The sequence below is a fragment of the Mixophyes fleayi genome, chromosome 7, assembly GCF_038048845.1.
Source record: "Mixophyes fleayi isolate aMixFle1 chromosome 7, aMixFle1.hap1, whole genome shotgun sequence".
Taxonomy (NCBI): Eukaryota; Metazoa; Chordata; class Amphibia; order Anura; family Limnodynastidae; genus Mixophyes; species Mixophyes fleayi.
In genome coordinates this window covers 92,176,099-92,197,330 of record NC_134408.1, presented here as the reverse complement: position 1 = coordinate 92,197,330, position 21,232 = coordinate 92,176,099, and the positions used below count along the sequence as shown (strand labels likewise).

General features: G+C 39.5%; 1 protein-coding gene across 3 annotated transcripts in view; it reads right to left on the bottom strand.

The window, feature by feature from the left end:
- The window catches only part of LOC142097879 (aldehyde oxidase 2-like), a 108,225-nt gene that overhangs the window by 62,948 nt on the left and 24,045 nt on the right, over positions 1–21,232 (bottom strand). For all 3 annotated transcript variants that reach the window (XM_075180104.1, XM_075180106.1, XM_075180105.1), the window contains exons 6-8: positions 16,071–16,180; positions 4,903–5,087; positions 3,815–4,004 (exon numbers count right to left, since the gene is read on the bottom strand). In XM_075180104.1, coding sequence (XP_075036205.1) covers positions 3,815–4,004; positions 4,903–5,087; positions 16,071–16,180 — 485 coding nt within the window. The remainder of the gene's footprint in view (positions 1–3,814; positions 4,005–4,902; positions 5,088–16,070; positions 16,181–21,232) is intronic.

The window sequence follows — 21,232 nt, the reverse complement described above, 5'->3', positions numbered from 1 at the left end:
ACTGTAGGAAGTAAAGCTGATTCAGAACACTTCGAACATAGAAATGTCCCTCCTTTGTAAAGGATCTCTACAAGCCTTCCAAGTGGTGTACCCCAGGCCAATATTCCTACTGTGGACACAAGCTTGCCTTCCACAAAGTAGGTCAGCTATGCTGCTTATTTTCCAAATGTTCATACATTAATCTCTTAAATTGCCCTTTGGTCCTGTCTACTTATTGTTTATTGCAAGGGCATTCAAATGTACCATTGTTAGATCAACTGAACAAGCAAATGATGAGTTATTTAAAAACAAGACTCTAGCTCATACCGGTAGACTCAAGCAAGAGATAAATTGCTTATTTATTCTTGTATATGTACAAGGGTAGCACTCTACACCTAGAAAAACCTTAAGAATTAACACTAAGCGCAACCAATTATCTTGGGATAATAAAGGTAGTAGTTCACTCTAGACTTTAACTTGGCCAATGTTTCTTCAGAATCTTTTTGAATTTATAAAGCACACAGAATGTGAGCTGCAAACATCTTGGTTTTACACCACAATGCCTAGGCAAAACCACTTTTCGGTCTGAGTGCCGCATTAGGAAATAGTACTCATTTAAACACTGCGTTATAATATATATATACTTATTTTAAGTTAACTTTTTATTGGTTTTAATAGGATACAAAGGTGATAAACATCAATATTTCAATAGATCGTTTGGTATAGTGGTTATCAACAAGACAATATTAAAGAGCAAAAATAGTGTCCAAACAAGTGAAAGGAACCAAAATATACCATGGGATAACTTTATACCGAGGATTTGTAGGGGGGAAGACATACAATGAAGTAGGTGGTGGAGGGGGGTAGGGGAGAAAATGGGGGAGTTAGTTAGGAAGTGTGGGAGTGCAAGAGTCATGGTGATCAGCAATAAGTCTCTAATTCTGTGAAGGCAGATGTGGAGAGTAGCAAAAGGGAATATGTTGTGGTTAAAGGAGGAATAGCTCCATAGTGATTGGTCCAAGGTGACCAGACCGCCTGGAAGGCAGCAGTGATATTGCGAAAAATGGCTGTTATGCTCTCCATACAATAAGTGGCCCACACGTTCTGAACAGTACTGGAGAAAGAATGGGATATTTTTTTACAGTGTGCAGCAATGAGGCATGTCACCGCATTTATTATGTGGCTGATCAGTTTTTGTGAGTGGTGAGACATATCAGGGATAGGCCTGGGCAACATTGTGTATAATACCGAGGGCGACATGCAGATGTCAGTGATAGTTAATATTAGCGAGTGGATTTCCTGCCAGTAGAGGCGTATTTGTGGGCAAGTCAACCACATAGGTAGAGGGTGACGCAGGCCCAACAGAGATCCGAGGAATTGGGGTAAACTGAACGAATGCAGGTGGGGACCCAGTGCCATCTATAAAAGATCTTGTGACCGTTCTCTTTAACCCGAATCGAAATTGATGTTTTGGCCAGATTAAGTCCAATTTTGGTACATTCTTTCAGGTGCAGTACCTCCACTGCGCCCTGTTCCCACACCAATTCATGGGGGTCTTTTGGAATCTGATTGTGCTGGAGCAAAATTGTCAGGCGCCATACCGGCTGTTCCTCTATGAAGTGGTGATAACAGCCTTATAATTCTGGCCGGGGGTGTCCTGCTGCTAAGCAACAGGCATGCAGCGTCCCCAGCCATCCTCGCCCAACGGCGAGAATGCAGGCATGCGCACTGACATGCCCCGTTGCTAGGCAATGGGACGCTTCCTTGTCTCGGCGGGCAGCGTGCCTGACCGCCCCTTTCTTCCTCATATCACAGTTCAGCTGCCTCTATTTAATGCCTGTTAAAAGCCAGGAACCGCCTGTTTCTGTTTGGTTTTGACTGTTCTGACCACTCTCTATCACACTGGTAACTGTCTAGTAGGACCGCAACCTGCGTACCCTGTGCAGCTAAGCCCAAACCTCCTTGCGGGGGTCCCTGGTAAACACCAGGGGTACGTTAAACTCTGCGCCTCCTGGTTCAGTGGTACTAATACCTGTTAGTGGTTTCTTAGCATCTTTAGTCCACAGCGCTCTTTGAAGCCTGATAAAAATCTGATATGATGGTAATAAGGCCCTTGGTGAAAAAGGAACCGCAGCAGAGAATTTCCAGTGATGACCATATTTTACCAAAATAATGTTGGAGTTGAAGATTTAAAAATACCTGTTTAGGGAGTTGCAGTGTATTGCTGAGGGCTGTGAAATAGGGAATAACTCGCATGGGGCTAGGTCTCGTACAAAGAGCAGATTTTGCTCTGTCTAGTGATGGAAAAGTTAGTGCTCTTGTACCGGGGGGAATGTATGCGAGTTCCAGAGTGTGGCGAGCAATGTGTAGCCAGAGCGCAATCGGTAGGTGTGTGTGGCTAAGCCCCATATGGAGAGGGAGAATTTGACCGTGGGAATGTGGGTAACTGCTTTAGATCTCTGGTTTGGGGGTATCCATAGGATGGAATATGGTGAGTAATAAGCAAAGTCTGATTCAATGTGTGTCCACACTCCTTGGTGTGACAGGGAGTGCCAGGCCACACATTGAGAGAGGTGAGTAATCAAATAATATCATAATATTTCCGCAGGTTAGAAACTCCCAGTCTCCCCGATGTCTGTTGTTTGTGAAGGATCCACATACATATAATAGGTTTTCGCCCTGCCCAAATAAACTTTGTTAACAATTGCTGCAGGTTCCTCAGAAGATGAGCGGGAACATGGATGGAGAGGGTTTGCCAAATATAGAGGAGTCTTGATTGGACATTAATCTTAACACTGGTTATACGTTCAAACGAAGAGATGAGGTGTTTGGTCCAGTGGGTTATATCGTGTTAGATAAGAGTCTATAAGGCGGGTGATGTTGGCTGCAAATAGTTGGGAGTAGGTCTTAGTGAGGTATATGCTTAGATATTTAAACTTCTGAGGCTGCCAAGGAAAAGTGTAATTTGACCTGAGAGTCTGTAGGAGAGGGAGGTGTGTTTAGGTCCAGAATTTCTGATTTAGCATAATTTATTTTGTAACTAGACAATTTGCTATATTGTTGGATTTCATGAAAGAGGTTGGGCAAAACAATATATATGGATTCATGATAGTTAAGATGATGTAATCTGCATATACTGCGATTTTATGGCCGCGGGTACCTGTGCTGTTTCCTGGGATATCCGGGTTCAGCCTAATGCAGACTTCTAAAGGCTCCATTATTAAAGCGAAGAGCAGGGGCGATGGTGGGCAGCCCTGGCAGGTGCCATTGGAGGTAGTGAATGGGGCTGAAGTAAAATCATTTGCCAGTACAGCAGCTGAGGGATTGTGGTACAAAGCTGCAATTCTTCTGCAGCAGGCTCCCTGTATCCCCATGTTCACTAAAGTGCGCTGCATGAACGGCCAAGTCACTCTGTCAAGCTCCTTTTATGCGTCTAGGGCCACAACCAGAGCAGGGAGAGTCGAACATGATGCAAAATGTATTACGCTTATAAGTCTTCTGGTGTTATCCGAGGCCTTCCGATTGGGAACAAAGCCCACCTTGTCTGGGTAGAGTATTAAAATATTAAGCAGAGTTGAAACATGTTAATAAAAGGCTGGGATACTCGGCTTCTTAAAAAATGTCAGAACAATATTGAGATACCTCAACACAAAAAAACTGCATCTCACTTAATTGATTAATTCAGCACAAAAGGAGACGTATTGTAGTTCAGAAACAGTTATAATGTTGAACATTGCACATCCCTATCCTAGAGTACAAGTTTGAAATTTGCAGTCTGTGTTTGGGATGACATATGTGTAGTCTTTGAATCACAAATAAAAAGGTTATGACTTACAGAGACGTCATTGTGTGGAAAGGGGATTGTTTTCTTTAATTCCTTTGACACTTGAATGTAGAACTTGAATAGGAAGCTGATAGTTAGAGTTCTCTCATATTCCACCATCCCAATGAGGGGTGATTCCTGTAGTGGGATCTCTTCCAATAATAATCTACAAGCTTCATCAAGCATCGCCTCATTCCAGCGCCTGTGAGAAACAAGTTGTACATCAGCTGAAATACATCTTTACTACATGAAGTAATATCATAGTCTCTTATACCGGACTACCTGTATAATATGGCTAAAATCAAGCTAATTCTCTTAGGTACTGTGTTCAACAAAGAGTGAAAATTACTAACGTTTAGGAAAATTACAAATACATTTGTTATGCAATAAAAATCATCACAAAATAAAACGAGTTAAGTTTGGAAAATTACTAAAAAGTAAACTTGATATTCAGACTAGCTGCACATTAAGGGCCTATTCAAACTCACACTCAGGCTGATACAGAGTTAGCTAAGTCATCGTCTTCAGCAAGTATTTGCACCTGTTTGAGAACAGGTGCAAAATATATGCCTCTAACCAGATGTATATGCATGTTTTGTCAGGTTTGCATGAACTGTACATGGCCTTCAAGGTAAAGATAGGTGAAAGTGCCAGAATTGCCCAAGTCTACATAGGCTCATGCACACACTTTCTAGTCCTGTGCAGAACAATTTCATGCATGATACCCTAAGCAAATTGGCATACTCTGCATCAGCCCCTGTGTGGGTATAGACAAGAAACATTCTGAAGACTCTAATATTATGCTGTCCTAGGGCTGGGCCTATGTGGCCTTTCCTCAAACCAAGACCTAGTCAATGTTGACTAATTTAATAACTTTTCAGACCATATTTTATATAAATTGGTTAAGTTATACTTTCTAATTTAAACTAAATGAACATCAAACTGAATGAACAAACAGCTAGGAAGAACCACATATAAATGTAAATAAATACAGGGGATACAATAAAATTATTTTATTGACAGCTATCTGAACACCACTCTGGTCTGGGCCATCTTGTGTCAAAATGGTAAATACACCCTTGCAGTATACGGATACATACCTACCAACAAGTTGCTCACTGACAATGTTTGCAAACATACAGGCCGATTCTGACCCTCCGTAATATATGTTCATGGATAGAATTAGGTCAGTGCCTTCTCTCAACATGACTCTTATAGCAGCAATGTCGGCAGGAGCTGTATTTCCCCATCTCTGCACCTGTCTGAATGCTGACACAAATTCCCACTGAAAGCATATACATAAAATTGTAACAGCGTGAAATCATTGTATTCTACATTTATATGTGTGTTTAGATGTGTAGAAAAACAAAGGTACTTCATGTCTGTAATTAACCATTAATTGATTATAAAGAAAATCTGCTATGATTTCTTTTGACATTTTATTTATTCTACAGAGCATTCTGCATTACACATCTGTAAAAACTAACGAAAAAAAAAGTGTGTCAAACCATTAGCCTGGAAGAGAGTCTGTCATTTAGCAAGCCCAGAAAGTTAACTGATTGACTTGACTTGTGAGACAAGCTTCAGACTGTGCAATACTCTCTACCTGCTCAGGCCTACTTCCTCCATACATCAAAGCTACCCCTGCTTCCCCAGCATTAAGGCATGGGAAAGTCTGAAGCTTCTGTCCAAAACTGAGTCAAGGGACTAACATGCTCAGCACTCTAAATTACAGGTTCTCTTACAGCCAGCGGGACATGTTTTTTTTGGGCTAAATTCATAGTGCACATGGTAATGCACAAAACTTGCCCCCTCCAACAGTGAATGTTCAAATAAATTTCCAGTCATTTTTTTGCAGATAGAAAACTCAGTTGAATTGTTGTATGGAAGATAAACAGAGAAATCCGTGATGAAGAGGGAGTGAAGTCTTGGACTCCTGCCAAAGTTAAGTCTGCTGTAGTCTTGTCTAGTTCTGATAGTATTGGCGTGATATTTTGCACTCAATATGAAGGGCATATATGACAATGTGAAAGAAGAAGACTATCTGGGTCCCCTACAAATATGGCATGTTCTATGTCACTTAGCTGAATAAGACCAGATGAATTGAGAACAACGGGCCTGATTCATTAAAGATCTTAACTGAAAAAACTTCTTATTTCAGTCTCCTGGACAAAATCATGTTACAATGCAAGGGGTGCAAATTAGTATTCTGTTTTGCACATAAGTTAAATACTGACTGTTTTTTCATGTAGCACACAAATATCAACTTTACATTTCAGTGTACAAATAAGCTATCAAGTATTTGTGTGCTACATGAAAAAACAGTCAGTTTTTAACTTATGTGCAAAACAGAATACTAATTTGCATCCCTTACATTGTAACATGGTTTTGTCCAGGAGACTGAAATAAGAAGTTTCTTCAGTTAAGATCCTTAATGAATCAGGCCCAACATCTTACCTGTTTAAACCTGCCACAGGACCTGTTTTAAGTCTTCTGTGTCCCTTGTAAAGGGATGAGTTGGCAACCATAAAACTTTGTTTAATATCAAAAGATACCATAATTGTAGTTAAGACTAAGAACGGTCATTTGGAGAGATGCAATTCCTTCCCAAAATAAAGCCGCACAGTAGAGATCACAATGAGGAAACAATAAGATGAATTAAACAGAAAGCAACTAATAAAATAAAATGCAGCAAAATGAGAGAATAAACTAATAATTTTGCTCCCTGAGAACAGTGCCATTTGTATCCCTTGTGAAAATAATGACATGAATTTATACTATTGTATTATATTCTGTAATATTTCCACTGTATGCAGTATAAAATCTAAAACCACTATAAAAAAATGAATAGCGTGTGTGGAACCTTTAAATACAGCCACCTCTAATAGAACTAGTGTAGATAACTTAATGGCTACATTCAGGGCCTCCCCAGGCAAATATGCTGGTAGCACCCGCTCGCCTTTCACGCCAGGCTTATACGTGTTAGCTAAATAAAAACTCGTCTTGAATTTAAAGTCTAGGTTCACCCCCCATCCCCCACCAATGTTCATGTTTCTGTTTTTGAAATACAGCTCCACTTAGCTTTTTATAAAAAGTCACAGCAATTTTTGTCACTCATTTCATTTTCATTACAATCAGAACTCTATAGCAGCACAGAGGCATAAATAAGCACTACTAAGGGTGAAGATGTGAAGGGGAAGGACGCTGTTGCACCTGTCAGCAATCCTTATCTTTCCCACTGCTACATTTTCAAACCTGAGCACCACTAATAATTAGTGAGGGCCTCAGATTATTTGGGGAGGGGGACAAACAAAAAAACTGGGCTCCCCGCTAAGTTCAAGCTCCATACACTGGTACCCCCTGTACCCATCTGATGGCGACCCTGCTTGTCACTACAGTGTCACAAAATTATATAAATGGGTTGAAAATCTGAATGAGAAAATACATAAACATATATACATCAATCAGCCACAACATTAAAACCACCTGCCTTATGTTGTGTAGGTCCCACTTGTGCCAATAAAATGGCTCTGACCAGTCAAGGCATGGACAACACAATACCTCTGAAGGTGTCCTGTGGTATCTAGCACCAAGACGTTATCAGTATATTGTTCAAGTCCTGTAAGTGTCGAGGTAGGGCCTCCATGGCTGGGATTTGTTTTTCCAGCACATCCCACAGATGTTCGATCAGACCAGGCCATCTTTTTCCATTGCTCCATGGTTCAGCTCTGGTGCTCAAGTGCCAATTGTAGGCATTTGACGGCAGTCAGCATGCGCCCTTTGACAGCCCCTTATGCAGCAATCTGTGATGCACTATCTGTTCTGACACCTTTCTGTCACAGTCAGCATTAACTTTTCAGCAATTTGTGCTACAGCAACTTTTCTGTGAGATTGACCAGATGGGCTAGCTGAATCAATGAGCCTTGTGCGCCCATGACCCTGTCACCGGTTCTCTGGTTGTCCTTCCTTGGACCACTTTTGGTAGGTACTGTAACAAGACAAGACCTACGGAACCTTCCTCCCATACAAGACAATCTACAGCATACAACGTAGAAAGCCTGGGACATATACCTCTGTCATTCATCACTTGCCCAGTGCTTCAGTAACTATATAATATACACACACACACACACACACACACACACACACACACACACTCCTGTCGTCTACTACTCTTTATTTCTAGTCAAGTGCTTCTTTACATCCCTGTATGCATGTAAAGTTTCAGCTAAATGTATTCTTCTGCAACCAACAGACACATATGCAGGGTCACAAATCAAATTGTACAACACTGCTTTGTTTCTGGCACCGACAGCAAACAGTCCATGCTTTTAAATTTTCCATATTCTAGCTGTGTTCTGAAGCTTCCCACTTTGCAACCAAGCCAGTAGCGAAAACGTGTTTCACCAGCTGAAGAAACAAAATTTCTACTTTCTGCACCCCTAGATATAGTGATATCCTAAGGATGTAGAGTATGCCCAGAGTGGAACACGGGTGTAAAATGAAATTGTTTTGTTCTGCGCAGCAAGTGCCCATCCCCAAGATTTTCCTACAATAGATCAGAAAACCTGGCTACAGTGTCACCATATGAACTAGAAAGTAAAGTAAACAGTATCATTATATGAAAAGGTGGCACTTTCTGTGCACATGATACACACATCCCATATGCTTTATTGTTCATATATGGGAAAATCAAACTGTGATTTATTGGAAAATCAAACAAAATATTTATTTGTAAACCAAGAATCAAAAAATTCAGTGGAGTGAAAGCTGTCCCTTAAAATCCTATGTGAATTTTCTTAGATGAAAGTTTAATAAGCATTAAGAACTCATTCATGGGGCATCCGTGATATACTAGGTTCTACAGATCAGAAGTTTGTAATCAAAATGAGAGGAGCACTATTGTATGCCAACTATAGGTCTGCACCTTATTTTAATTTTTTTTCTGTAAACAGTTTGGAGACTAAAAGTTAAATAAACAGATTTTTTTAAAAAAAAAATGGAAGGGGTTGAAGATTACGCAAATAAAATCCATTCACACTTGTTCATTTTCCACTGCTATATACATGTCGTCTGGTCACAATTATCTGCAACTCACTTAATATTGTATGATATTTGGTGGAACTGTACTGCTCTAGAAATATTATCATTTTAAATATTCTGCTGCTATAAGCTGACAAAGAAAATAAGAACATGCGGTTCTATGAATGGGTGTAGTTAGAATTTTTCAGAAAAAGGATATATGTAGTGTGCCATATGTATTATGGTATCTTACCTCCCAACGGTCCTGGTTTAGGAGGGACAGTCCTGTTTAGAGACATATGTCTCGCCTTGCTGATTGGGACATCTTTGTCCCCTGGGTGGGAAAGCTGGAAGGTATCTCTCATAAATAAATCCTGCCTTATTTTGAGCCCCATTTGATTATTAGTATCTTATAGATGAAATGTGCCACCTCCGGGGTGTTCGGGATCAGAGTTTGAGTGACCTTTGATATTAAGGTAAAAAACTCAGCCCATAGGGTACGGACCACTGGGCAGTTCCAAAAGATATGAAAGATGTCTCCTATCTCACCACACTCTCACCAGGGCTGGGCCGGCCATATCTTATGCGTGATCTCCTTTCTTAAATACTTTCCACATATTCACCATACTTCCTTTAAATTTGACTATTTATTAATCATAATACACATCAAGACTCACTACAATGCTTATATTTTATACCATTTGACACTTGGGGCCTGATTCATTAAGGAAAGTAAAGCAATAAAAGGAGAAACTTCGTCCCTTGGCAAAACCATGTTGCATTGGAGGGGGAGGCAAATTTAAATGTGATGGCAGATTTATAGTTGGGGTAGGGTATGTCCTAAATTTACTTTAAATTTCAGTGTATAAATAAAGTTAATAAGAATTTGTGTTCTACATGAAAAAGCAGCCACTATTTATCTTATGTGCGAAATAATAATACATTTGCACCCCTTGCATTGTAACATGATCTTGTCCAAGAGAAAACTTACTCCTTTTTTTTTTACTTACTTTTCTTAATGAATCAGGCCCTTACTCTCCAAACTGTCTGATCACCAAACTTCCCAGATGTACACATTAACTTACATTCAGTTACTTCCCAATTCATCGATGCCACATTCAATCCCCCCCTTCACACCAAAAACTGACATACCCTTTGCCCAAAACATCACAGCCTATTCATAGCCACACCCATTGGTTCACCCAGTCAACCACCCACTATAAAGATTAGCTCACCCGGCTCACACACCATCCCCGAGGAAGTCCTAAGAGGATGAAACACGTTGGATGAAGCACCGCAGGAACATATAGCAAATTCTCCTACTGTCAAACTTCCGCTCGAGAAAACCGTAAATCTGTGCGTTCCTCGAGGAAACCAGAAGTTAGGTGCAGCGGAACGCATAGCCGCAGACTACCAGCCGGGAGCCATTCACCACACACCAACGAAGGGAGCGAATAAAGAAATTGTGCAACCAAAGGGAGAACAGAACCAGATAATTAAAACAACTGCTCTTATAAGAGCAAACCTAAGTCCACCAATTCTAATTAACGCACCATACACACTGAGACCCTACCCCTCTTAGTTGATATATTTAGCCTAGACACTCTCTCCACTACACCAGCACAGCTTACAGCTTATGAGACACATACACACCCCAAAGAGCTAGAAACTACACCACACATACCACATAGAACTTAACATAACACACCTCACATAAGGCACATATATAAGTGCTACATGTAACTAAACAGCAATTGCAACTGAAGCTATAATCACCTATGTGTACTAACATACACACCAATAGCCATAATCATCAAATCTAAAGAGCAGTAAACATCAGTTATAATCACTGAAGCACTTACAACCAGAGCTAAAATCACTTATATGTACTAGACGTACACATACCAAGAGCTATAATCAACAAATCTAAATAGCTTTAAACACCAATGCTATAATCACTGCAGCAGCACAGCGGGATAGAAATATACACATGGCACAAGAGCTATAACCACAAAAAGCAAAAGAGCTATCACGTACAAAAACTGCAAAGAGTTAAGAACATCAAATGCAACAGAGCCATCACATTCACAACCAAAAAAAGAGCTATAACCCAAACACACTATTTGGAAACAGCAAAGAAAAGGGAATGGTATATTGCCTATACCTTTCTTGTTACTCACGCTCTGTGTCTCCTAATCCTATACAAACCCACCGTTCCCCATCCTCCTTATCCCACAGGTACATCAAGTCAACAAGCAAACCAAAGGAGAGGGCGAGAGGGGAAAGAAAAATAAAAAAATAAAAAATAGAAAACTACACCAACGACCCAAAATAACAAGGAACAACATAAATATGGTAAGCCCAGAATAACCACTTGCAATTCTCTCTCTCCCCCCTGCTCCCATCTCTCTCTATTCTATGCCACAGGCATAAAGAAACTACCACAAAGAACCCAAACTACCACACACAACACCCCGCGTTGCGCCATGGAAACCTCACTGCATAATAAATGTTGCTGTTGTTGGTGATACAATTTCATGGATACAGGTATTGTGTTAGTTCCCTGCACCAGGCAGTTCATACTTTCTGGTACAGCGCTAGTTTCAATCTCTAGGCAGCTGGTGATTACAGACACTGTGCCAGTCCCTCACCCCATGCAGTTGGTAATTACAGTTACTGTGCCAGTTCCTGGTCCCAGGCATGTAATAATTATAACAGTAGAACTGAAATCCCAAAAAAGGTCTCCACTACACATGCACAAGTCCCAGACATGTTCAAAAGAGCTGAGAGTATATGGACACACATTGCCAGGCCCCCCTCTCTGCTGGGCTCCATAGCAGTCACATGGGCTGCTCTGACAGTAGTTACACCCATGCCATGCACCATACAGAACCCAATGCTATAATATATAGGACTGCCCCACACTATATCCAGTCCCATGTCAGCATACATTACGTACCCTTGTCAGATGCTCCAATGACCATCACTGCACTCCCCACACTTACAGGAAATTCAGGTTGTCCGTGACAAATAATGAGTGATGTCATTGGATGTACTATGGTTGCTTGTCTGCAGTGAGCTTCAACAATCAGAGCTCACTGTACTTAACTGTAAAGGCTTACCCTTCCCAAACCTTCATTATACTCTGTTCATAAATCTATTTTAAAAAAGCATCACAGATCTGGACTGCAAACTACCCTGATGTTACACCATGTGTCAGCCAAAACCAGTAGTTTTACCTTAAAGTCTGATCAGGACTGAATGTAAATTGAACAGGCTGGCTGGAAATCCATTATCTGCTAACCAAACTCAGCGTTAATGGTCAAATGGTACATGTGATTCAACCACATGGCCTCAGAATCAAATGACTGTTTCTATACAATTTGGCCAATGTGTGACTAAAATGCTAACCCATTTGGGTCACATTACAAATTAATCTTGGAGTGACTAAAGTTATGCACTTTAAGTTACAGAACATGCATACTGCAGGATGGCCTAATACTCACCCATCCAATTCGGTCTTTATAATTTTTTGTATCTAAAACCGTTGCCTTAAGCTTGGTATTCACCTTTGCAATATTACTTCAGAAGCGATTTCTCTAACGAATTCACAAATGATTCTTTCAGCCCGATGAGCATGCAGATTCATGTGTACACACCTACATGATTTACCTTCAGATCTGTGATCTTCATCTGTTATAACTATCTGCTGAATAGGTATTGACTCTATACACTAGATATCTGCATACGCTGCTGGTTGTGAGTGTATACACACTTCCACATTTGCCCGACATTGTTCCATAGTCGAACGTGATTGTTAGGAAGTTTAGAAAACCAAATCAAACGATACAATGTGGTTTGGTACAATAAAACATGATCATGGGAGAGTACACACTCTTGCAATATCAGACCAAACGGTCGTATATCGTGTGATTTGCACGATAATTGCGTAAGTGTGTTCTCAGCTTTACTGTATGCATTTTTCCACTACATGAAAAGTTTAGTCACACAAATTGTTCAGTGCAATATTATAGGCTTTATTACAGTTTGGGTGCAAAAATAGTGGTTGGCTAAAGACCAATTTTACATCATTGCTTGGCATGGCGGTAGAAATTTTTCAAAGAACAAAAGGATACCACTAACAATTATAATGCATATATTTATAAAGTGATCCTCAGTTCTAGATGTGTTTTACTTAAAATTATCAACAATTCTGTGAGTAATGTCACAACCAGTTAAAACCTTAACACATATTTTTTTTTCTCATACAATGGATGATAATCTAAGCATTCATTTTCCCACTATTATTCAATTGCTATGGAGCTGTGGCCAATTATTATATTAGACACAATGAAGCACATAATTGGAGATCAGTAGAGTTCCGAAATATGAATGCACAAGGTATACTATATGACTGACAGACGACTTATGTATATGCTGGGAAATAAAAGTCCACTAAAACTTCCCCTAACTTTGTTCTTTGCCGAGAATAAGCTAGAAACAGTGTCATTTTTAATAAATCAGCCTCTTTGCCTCCAGGATGAAATTTTGTGTGAAATAATTTTGTCACCTTTGCCCAGAACGTAAAAACTGGTGAATGTAATTGTTCACAGAAAAAAATGTTGCTTTTCAGCATTGATGTACTAAAAAAGTATGTAACCATGACCTACGGGTTTTTCTCAGGAATATTCAATTGTAGGTTATTTATTTACTCATCATCAAGGAATGTTACTTGAACAACAAGCAACATGTGTGTGTGTGTGTGTGTGTGTGTGTATATAAATATTATATATACACTCATTAGCCACAACATTTAAACCCCTGACAAGTGCAGTGAATTGCATTGTCAAGTGGAGGGATATAATATGGAGCAAGTGAATAGTATATACTTTGACACGTACCACCTACCTAAACATTGTTGCAGACCAAGTACTCCACTTTATGGCAAGGTATTCCCTGATGGCAGTGGCTTCTTTCAGTAGTAGAATGCACCATGCCACACTGCAAAAATTGGAATGGTTTGAGGAAAGTTACAAAGGGTTCAAGGTGTTGACTTGGATTCCAAATTGTCCAGATCTTAATCCCATGAAGCATCTGTGGTATGTGCTGGAAAAACAAGTCAAAGCCATTGAGGTCCAACCTCGCAAGATAAAGGACTTAAATGATCTGCTGCTAATGTCTTGGTGCCAGGTACCACAGAACGCCTTCAGAGGTCTTGTGTTGTCCATGCCTGAACGGATCAGAGCAGTTTTGGCTGCACAAGGGGGACTTACACAACATTAGGCAGGTGGTTTTAATGTTGTGGCTGATTATATATTATATATATATATATATATCAATATCTATATACATATATATATATATATATATATATATATACACTCACAAAGTGAAGTGGGCTGGTATATATTGGCATGGCATACCACCACTTCCCCTAATGTTTTGATTGTAAAACTATCAAATTCATTCATTTACATTTTCCACCCCACTATTTCTAAATTCCCATACCACTTTTAAATTTCCTCTTCAACCACTGTATATAAATGTGTATAACCACCCCGGAGCATTTAGGCCACAGCCCCTACCCCAATGACTGCAGGTAGAGATCACTGGGAGGACAAAGATAAGCTGAGACTCATGGGAAAGGAATAGAAGGTTACCCCTGGCCACTGCATCACCAAAGTGACAGAAGTCCTTAGAGGACTTGGGTTTCCCATGCCTAGAGGGCTGTGTTATAATAGTTGGGGACCCAGGAAAGAGTGGATGAGGTCCGAGCCTAGCCAAGAATACCCAGGGATGGTTTCATGGTGGCTGCCGCATAGAACAGTAATACTGTGTCAGGTGTCATACATACTGTATGTTTTTGTTTCACAGACAATTCAGGTCCAGTGCATAATGTACTAGTATATAAATATTAGGGTACTCACAGTAGCATCTGATATAAACATATGGGAAACCATTTACAGCGTTCACTGAGATTAATAACCAAGATATAAAGGAGTGCACAACCCTGGCTGCAACACATTTGTTGGAAATATTGTTAGCACTGGCTGAGATACCATGTAGTTAATATTAAGGTATGCACAACAGACATTCAGATAAAATGTATAGAAATATTAAGGACTTCATAGCACTGATTATCATAACTACATATGTAGAAAAGGCAGTGGGAGGACCAGGAAACGAAGAGAAAGTTTTGAAATTATTCAGGGCTAGAGAATTCAATGAGGGGCATAAATTGAAATAAATGAAATACGTGGTAAGCAGTCCAGCAGGGGTGTGGGAAACGGGTGGATGTGTGTGTGTGTTGAGGTAATTGATTCTTTAGGATGAGGGGAAAGCCGTAAACATCACGTCTGGGATTGTGTCCAAATCCAGACTAGAAAGAAGTTGCATATACACTCCAATTTGTATTACATAGGCAACATCACCTCACTTCTTCTTGGTTTGATTGAAGATCCAAAAATATGCCAATAATCATGTATCCGACTAATGCATACAATGTTTTACACAAACACTAGAGACTTCCAGCCAAACCATCTATTTCTCAATGGAAGGTGCTGGTGAGCAAAGCATTACCTGTTTATGGAATTACTTATACCCACAGAGGGTGTAATCCCAAATTTGATGGACACAAAGCCCACACAGAGTATTGTGAACTGCTAATAATGTTTGTTTTCTCTGGTAAAGAATTAAATACCATATAATGAAATGGTAACTATGCAATCTGTAACATGAAGTTTATTCTGTTTCATTCTTCTCTGTAGTTATTAGTAACCAAGATTCTCCAATGCTGTTTGTTTTATTACATTTTTTCTTTCATTCATTTTGTTGTTCAATGCACATAAAACCTAATCAAAAGGTTTAAAAATACCACCCATTGTTTTTTCAGTTATTTACTGATAGTATCAATATAAAAAAGACAGTGAACAGGGGGCCTTTTTGGAAACAGAAAATAGTTTTGTTCTATTTACATTTCTCCCACTATATTGATACTCCACCAACACACATCAATGTTTATTTGTCTTTACACCTACTTTAAATACAAATTTATGACACAGATAACTTTCGGAAAGTGATCATAAATTTCCTATTTACCATTGTAGCCATTAATTTGTTTCAGACTCATTTTTTATGTTTCCTCAACTATTTTTTCCCACGGACTGTAAATTTAATTAAAATTGTAATGCAAGAGACCATTCATATTATATACATCAGAGATATAATATTAAATATATAAATTTACCTTCTTAGAAAATGGGATATTGATTGAGATTAGAATCTCTTCAGGCTTCAAAGCTGATGTTCCAGATTCATCAAATAGCAATTGTTTCAAGGTCACCTGACGTTTCCTGTCTATAAAAAATGCAGTTATAATCTCAGCTGGGTTATGGAGATGCAGTAACTCAGTGGTCTGTGCTTTCACTGTATGCCTATGACTCTTAGCAACCAACCATTAAAACTGAATTGAATCAAGGTGCAGGTTATTGTAAATTGCAGCATTTAGATTTTAGGAAAATGATCTTCTCTGCTTAGTTATTTTCACTATCATGGGAAAATGGAGCAGAAATGAGTATAAATTGCCAAAGTGTACAAGTAGCTCTAAATATACACACAAATCAGATTAGAACCTGTTTTGCACATGTACAGTTTGAAGTGTGTGGGAGATGGTGTGATTGATGTGCTCACTCAGGAGGCTGGGACACTTTTCATTATTTAGGGCTATGTCATTTTCACTGGAAATTACTTTTTATCTTGAATTGTATCTTGGGTTTTTTTTTAGGGGGGGGGGGGGAAGAGTTGAGCATATCTTTGTTCTATATATTTTCCCTTAGCAACTACCAACTTTTACACAATGACCTCACTCGAAAGGATGCATCCAATATACGGTATTATCCTGCAATGCGTACCCTTTTCAATTCCCAATATATGTACTTTATCACACATATTTGGAGTTGTGTGAGTCATAGTAAATGAAATGTGTATAATTATATATATATATATATATATATATATATATATATAAACATTTATCCCTTTCATGGTTGTTGAGGTTTATGTATTTTTAAGCTGATCTTAGGATCTTTTACATATCTATATTATATTCTATCAGTTATGTTTTTTTCTGTAATTATTATTTACTGTTTAGTGTTGGGTGTCTTATGATTGACTACTATTTATACATATACATTTTTATATTCCTTGTTTTGACATTACTTTTATATTTATATTTATTCTTTTAATTATCACATATTGGGAGCAGATTGCTCATTATGTTCATCTCATTTTATTTAATTATTTATTAATTTGTTACTATTCATTATTATTTTAATGTATTATGCCTGTCTATGGGGGAATTCAATTCCCCCCGAAATTAGTGTGGTGTTAAAGGTAATGACTATTACGGTAGTTTTTACCCAGCATTCTGCTCGCAGCTCAGGGAGCTGCGAGCAAAAAGACGGCATTGAAGCGACCGTAATAACGGTAATTAAGCGCATTATTACCGTAATAACGGTAATAATGTGCAGGACGCATTACTTTTACCAGTAACGCGGCCATTTGAATTCCCCCCAAAATGTGTTAGATTCATTGTATTCTATTGGGACTCTACCTATAACCAATATGGTGGTCAGCAATCTGCATATAATACTGACCGGGCAACATATCGGGTTTCTATGATCATATGGTTTTCCACGCATATGCAGTTTTGATTTATAAAGCGATTCTTGTCCTCTTTGTATGATCCCACGAGATCGCACATGCGCAGTTGGATTCTTCCAGCACGCATGCATTAAGATGGCGCTGGAGAGTGTAAAAACAGCATCCATCATATGGGCTGATTATCTCCTGAAGAAGTCTTTAGCAACAAGACGAAACGCATTGAGATGATACCTGCAATTGTTCTTATCTCTTTTTGGACATATATAGTTTTGGACTACCCGGGTTTTCATCACTGTGGCTCTCATCTTATATGATTACATGGGAAAGTCTACAGGACACAGAGTCTTTAAAGAAATCCAGATAAGCTTTGACTTACTGCTGTAATGTGAGTGCATTTTAATTGTTTTATTATTAAATTGGATGCATAAAATACTACACCATATAGTCTTTTATCTTATTTTATGAGGTGGAAAGAGGCATCAAAATGTTTGAGATTCGATTACTACTACAGATAAGCGATTATTATCTCTTATCTGGTACACACAAACACATCCACGGGGTGTTTTGGTGCTGGGAATTATTATGAAATAATATCACACTATTGTTGTTTTCCATATGTTTCTTATATATGGTGTGGAGCCTTGGACAGTATCCGGGCACAGTCTGTGAAGACCACAACTTTAATACACCTTCTAAGAATTTAATCAGTACGCATATATAATACCACCCTTTATTTTTGGCTACAGTTTCAGAAATACTACACTATCAAGCGCTCTGCTTTCCTTTTCCGTTTAGTAAATCCTTGCCGGACCTACCATCCGGGTGATTGCAACACAGCTGCCGCTTGTATATAAGAAGTGTTTGGGTGCAATATATGAACTACATTGGGACTTGATTTGAATCTGGTGCCATCTATGTTTGTATCTATATGTATCTATTTTGTAGCAAAGAGGCCTATTTGTCACATCTCTCATGCATAGGGACAGGTAATGTCCTGGGAAGCCTAAAGGGGAAAGCCGCTTACGGGGTAAAGTCCATACACAGTCAAACTCCTAGCCTGCATAGACACAGGTGGTATAATGAGGTAAATAGACCAAGGGGAGGAGACTTCTGTGTATACAACCTGAGTTGTACATTTATGTTTGTGACTGATGCTTGAAAAGCTGGCAAGTCGGTAGAGAGCTAGAATGTGTATAACTAGCATCTGGGTCACCCAGAGGTGTTAACAACGTGGGATTGTTTACTGGTGTCATCCTGACAAGTATTGCTGTTTATTGTGATGGAAACAATAAAGCACCATTTAGTTTGAAGCAAGAAGCTGTCAGTGTCTCATGTCTGCAGGGCGTCAGTGTCAGAAGTGCTACAAGTGGTGCAGAAGGTGTTAGAAGTGCTACAATATATATATATATATATATATATATATATATATATATATATATATATATTTACTTTTTTCCCCTTTCAGATTTTTGTTTTAATTGCTGATAGAGGGGAGAGCTGCTCTATGTCTCTGGTTTCACCTTCCTGCAGGAACACAGAATTTATGACCATATTAAAAGTGTCTCCAGCATCGGCACAGGACCCCTGTAAGTCATCCATATAGTGAAAAATGGCAGAAGCAAGTGCAACATCCACTTTGATAGTGTTGTTCACTTTGATTTGCAGAAGGAAGATATGAACATTTACAAAGACGCAGAGCACCTACCAATAGAATAATTTGTGGTGGCAGCAAAATACAGACTAGGCGCCCCAATGAACTTAGTTTTGCAGAAAGGGAATAGTTACATAATTTAGGGATGTTGTTAGTTTTACTTTTAAGGGGGTGTACTTTGCATCTTTCAGATGCACTGCAGTGCAGGAATGTCTATCTAGATGCCCAATGTAAAAAGTCCTGGGGAGTAAATGTATTAAGTGACGATTTCTGCAAGTTGCCAGAAATTGCAGAGTTTGCAGTGAAAATTAAAAGCGGCATTGGCTTTAAAGGCAAAACAATGCCTTTAAAGCCATTGTCGCTTTAAATTTTCACTGCAAACTCACCGATTTACATTTACTTACTGAAATTGGCACTTAATACATTTACCCCTTGGTGCCCCATCACACTCATGATTAATTAAAGTCATAAATGAGCCTAAACTGAGCAATATTTTAGAAAAAATGGAAATGTTTAATGTAATGAAAAGGCTGGTTCTAAAGTGGTAGGACTTTGATGTGACATTTACAATAGAGCAGTGCTTTTCTTCAGATTTTTGGGCAAATCTAGGCTCACTTTGCAGAGGCTTCTCTAAAGAGCGGAGAGTAGGCGTGCACCTTCACACTGCACTCCCTCCTCCTCCATTATGCAGCCTGAGCTCCCTGCATCATGTGAGGTCATGTGACACAGAAGTCAGTAGCCTATGTTCTGCCTTATTTTCCTCTAAAGCATAGAATAAGATCAGGAGCAGCCGGCTTGGGGTGCGCAGGTGAAGGCCCAATGCCCACCACTGATCTGGGTGCACTATTTCAAAGCCATTGCATTTTGTTTTATGCACTAAGCTTTCTTCTGTCTCTGTTTTTGTGCTCAGGATGTTTGTGTACAGGAGTCAGATTACTCCCAGACAACGCTTTCAACCTCGGCCACTAACCGTGATTAGGAGTGTGCACTGAGTGCAGAAGAGTGAGGGGCAGGGGCAAACGCAGGATTTGTACAGAGAGGTTTCCACTCCACGCCGCCAGTGGGCGTGTCCAGCAAGCATGGGGACGTCGCTATAATTTTAGACAGTGCTTGTCTGTTCTCCAACTCTTCCTATCCCCATAATATACAAGGGCAATGCTGCGTGCACTACTGCTAGGTGCACGCAGCTCTCCCTTTTCAAGCAGAGCCGTGTGAAGCAGGACATACCTCCCAACTGTCCCTACAGTCAGGACAAAGTTGGCAGACTGTTCTTCCCTCTCCTACCTTGCTGCTTTCAATACTTGTTGTTATTGTTCGTGTTCTAAGCTCAATTGCTGCTTGCCTGGATCCTGGAATGTTGGGTCCCTATTTGAAAAAAGGACAAGTACATGATATAGAAATCCCAGCAATGAGTGAACATAGTAGGCCTCCCTCCCCCAAAGCAGCCGTATAGTAAATCAAAAGCACCCACGTTTAATTAGGCCTCCGAGCAAACAACCCAGACACTAAATTAATGTCATTCACCTTTAATAAAAAGATCCATTCCCCCCCAAAACAACCCCAACATTAAATTAATAGTATTTACATTTAATAAGTAAACCAATTTCCTCCCAAACATTAAATAATTAGCATTCACTTTTAAGAAATAACAATCCTTCTCCATAAACTCAGTCACACATTCAATTAATAGCACCCAAACCATCCCAGCATTAAATGAATAGTCCCATCATCCCCCTCTTAATAGGTCCGCCATACCCCACTGTTAAATTAAATATCCCCAACCTTCACCCCACCAATAAATTAAAAGCTCCCACTCTCAACCTACTATGAAATTTAAAATTCCACACCCCATCTACATCACATAAAATACCCTCCTACACTTATATTAAAAGTCCCTCCAAGCCTATGTTTACAAAGGAAGTATTGTATTTATACATAAAATTCCCCCACTTACATTAACACCACATGAGAACCCCCTCCCCACACCAGGGGCGGATCTAGAAAAATGCTGTACCCGGGGCAATTTAGGGGGGGGGGAGATTTAGGCCCCGCCGCTTTCTAGCATCTTAGGCTGCCGACGGCTGCACACTATGTGC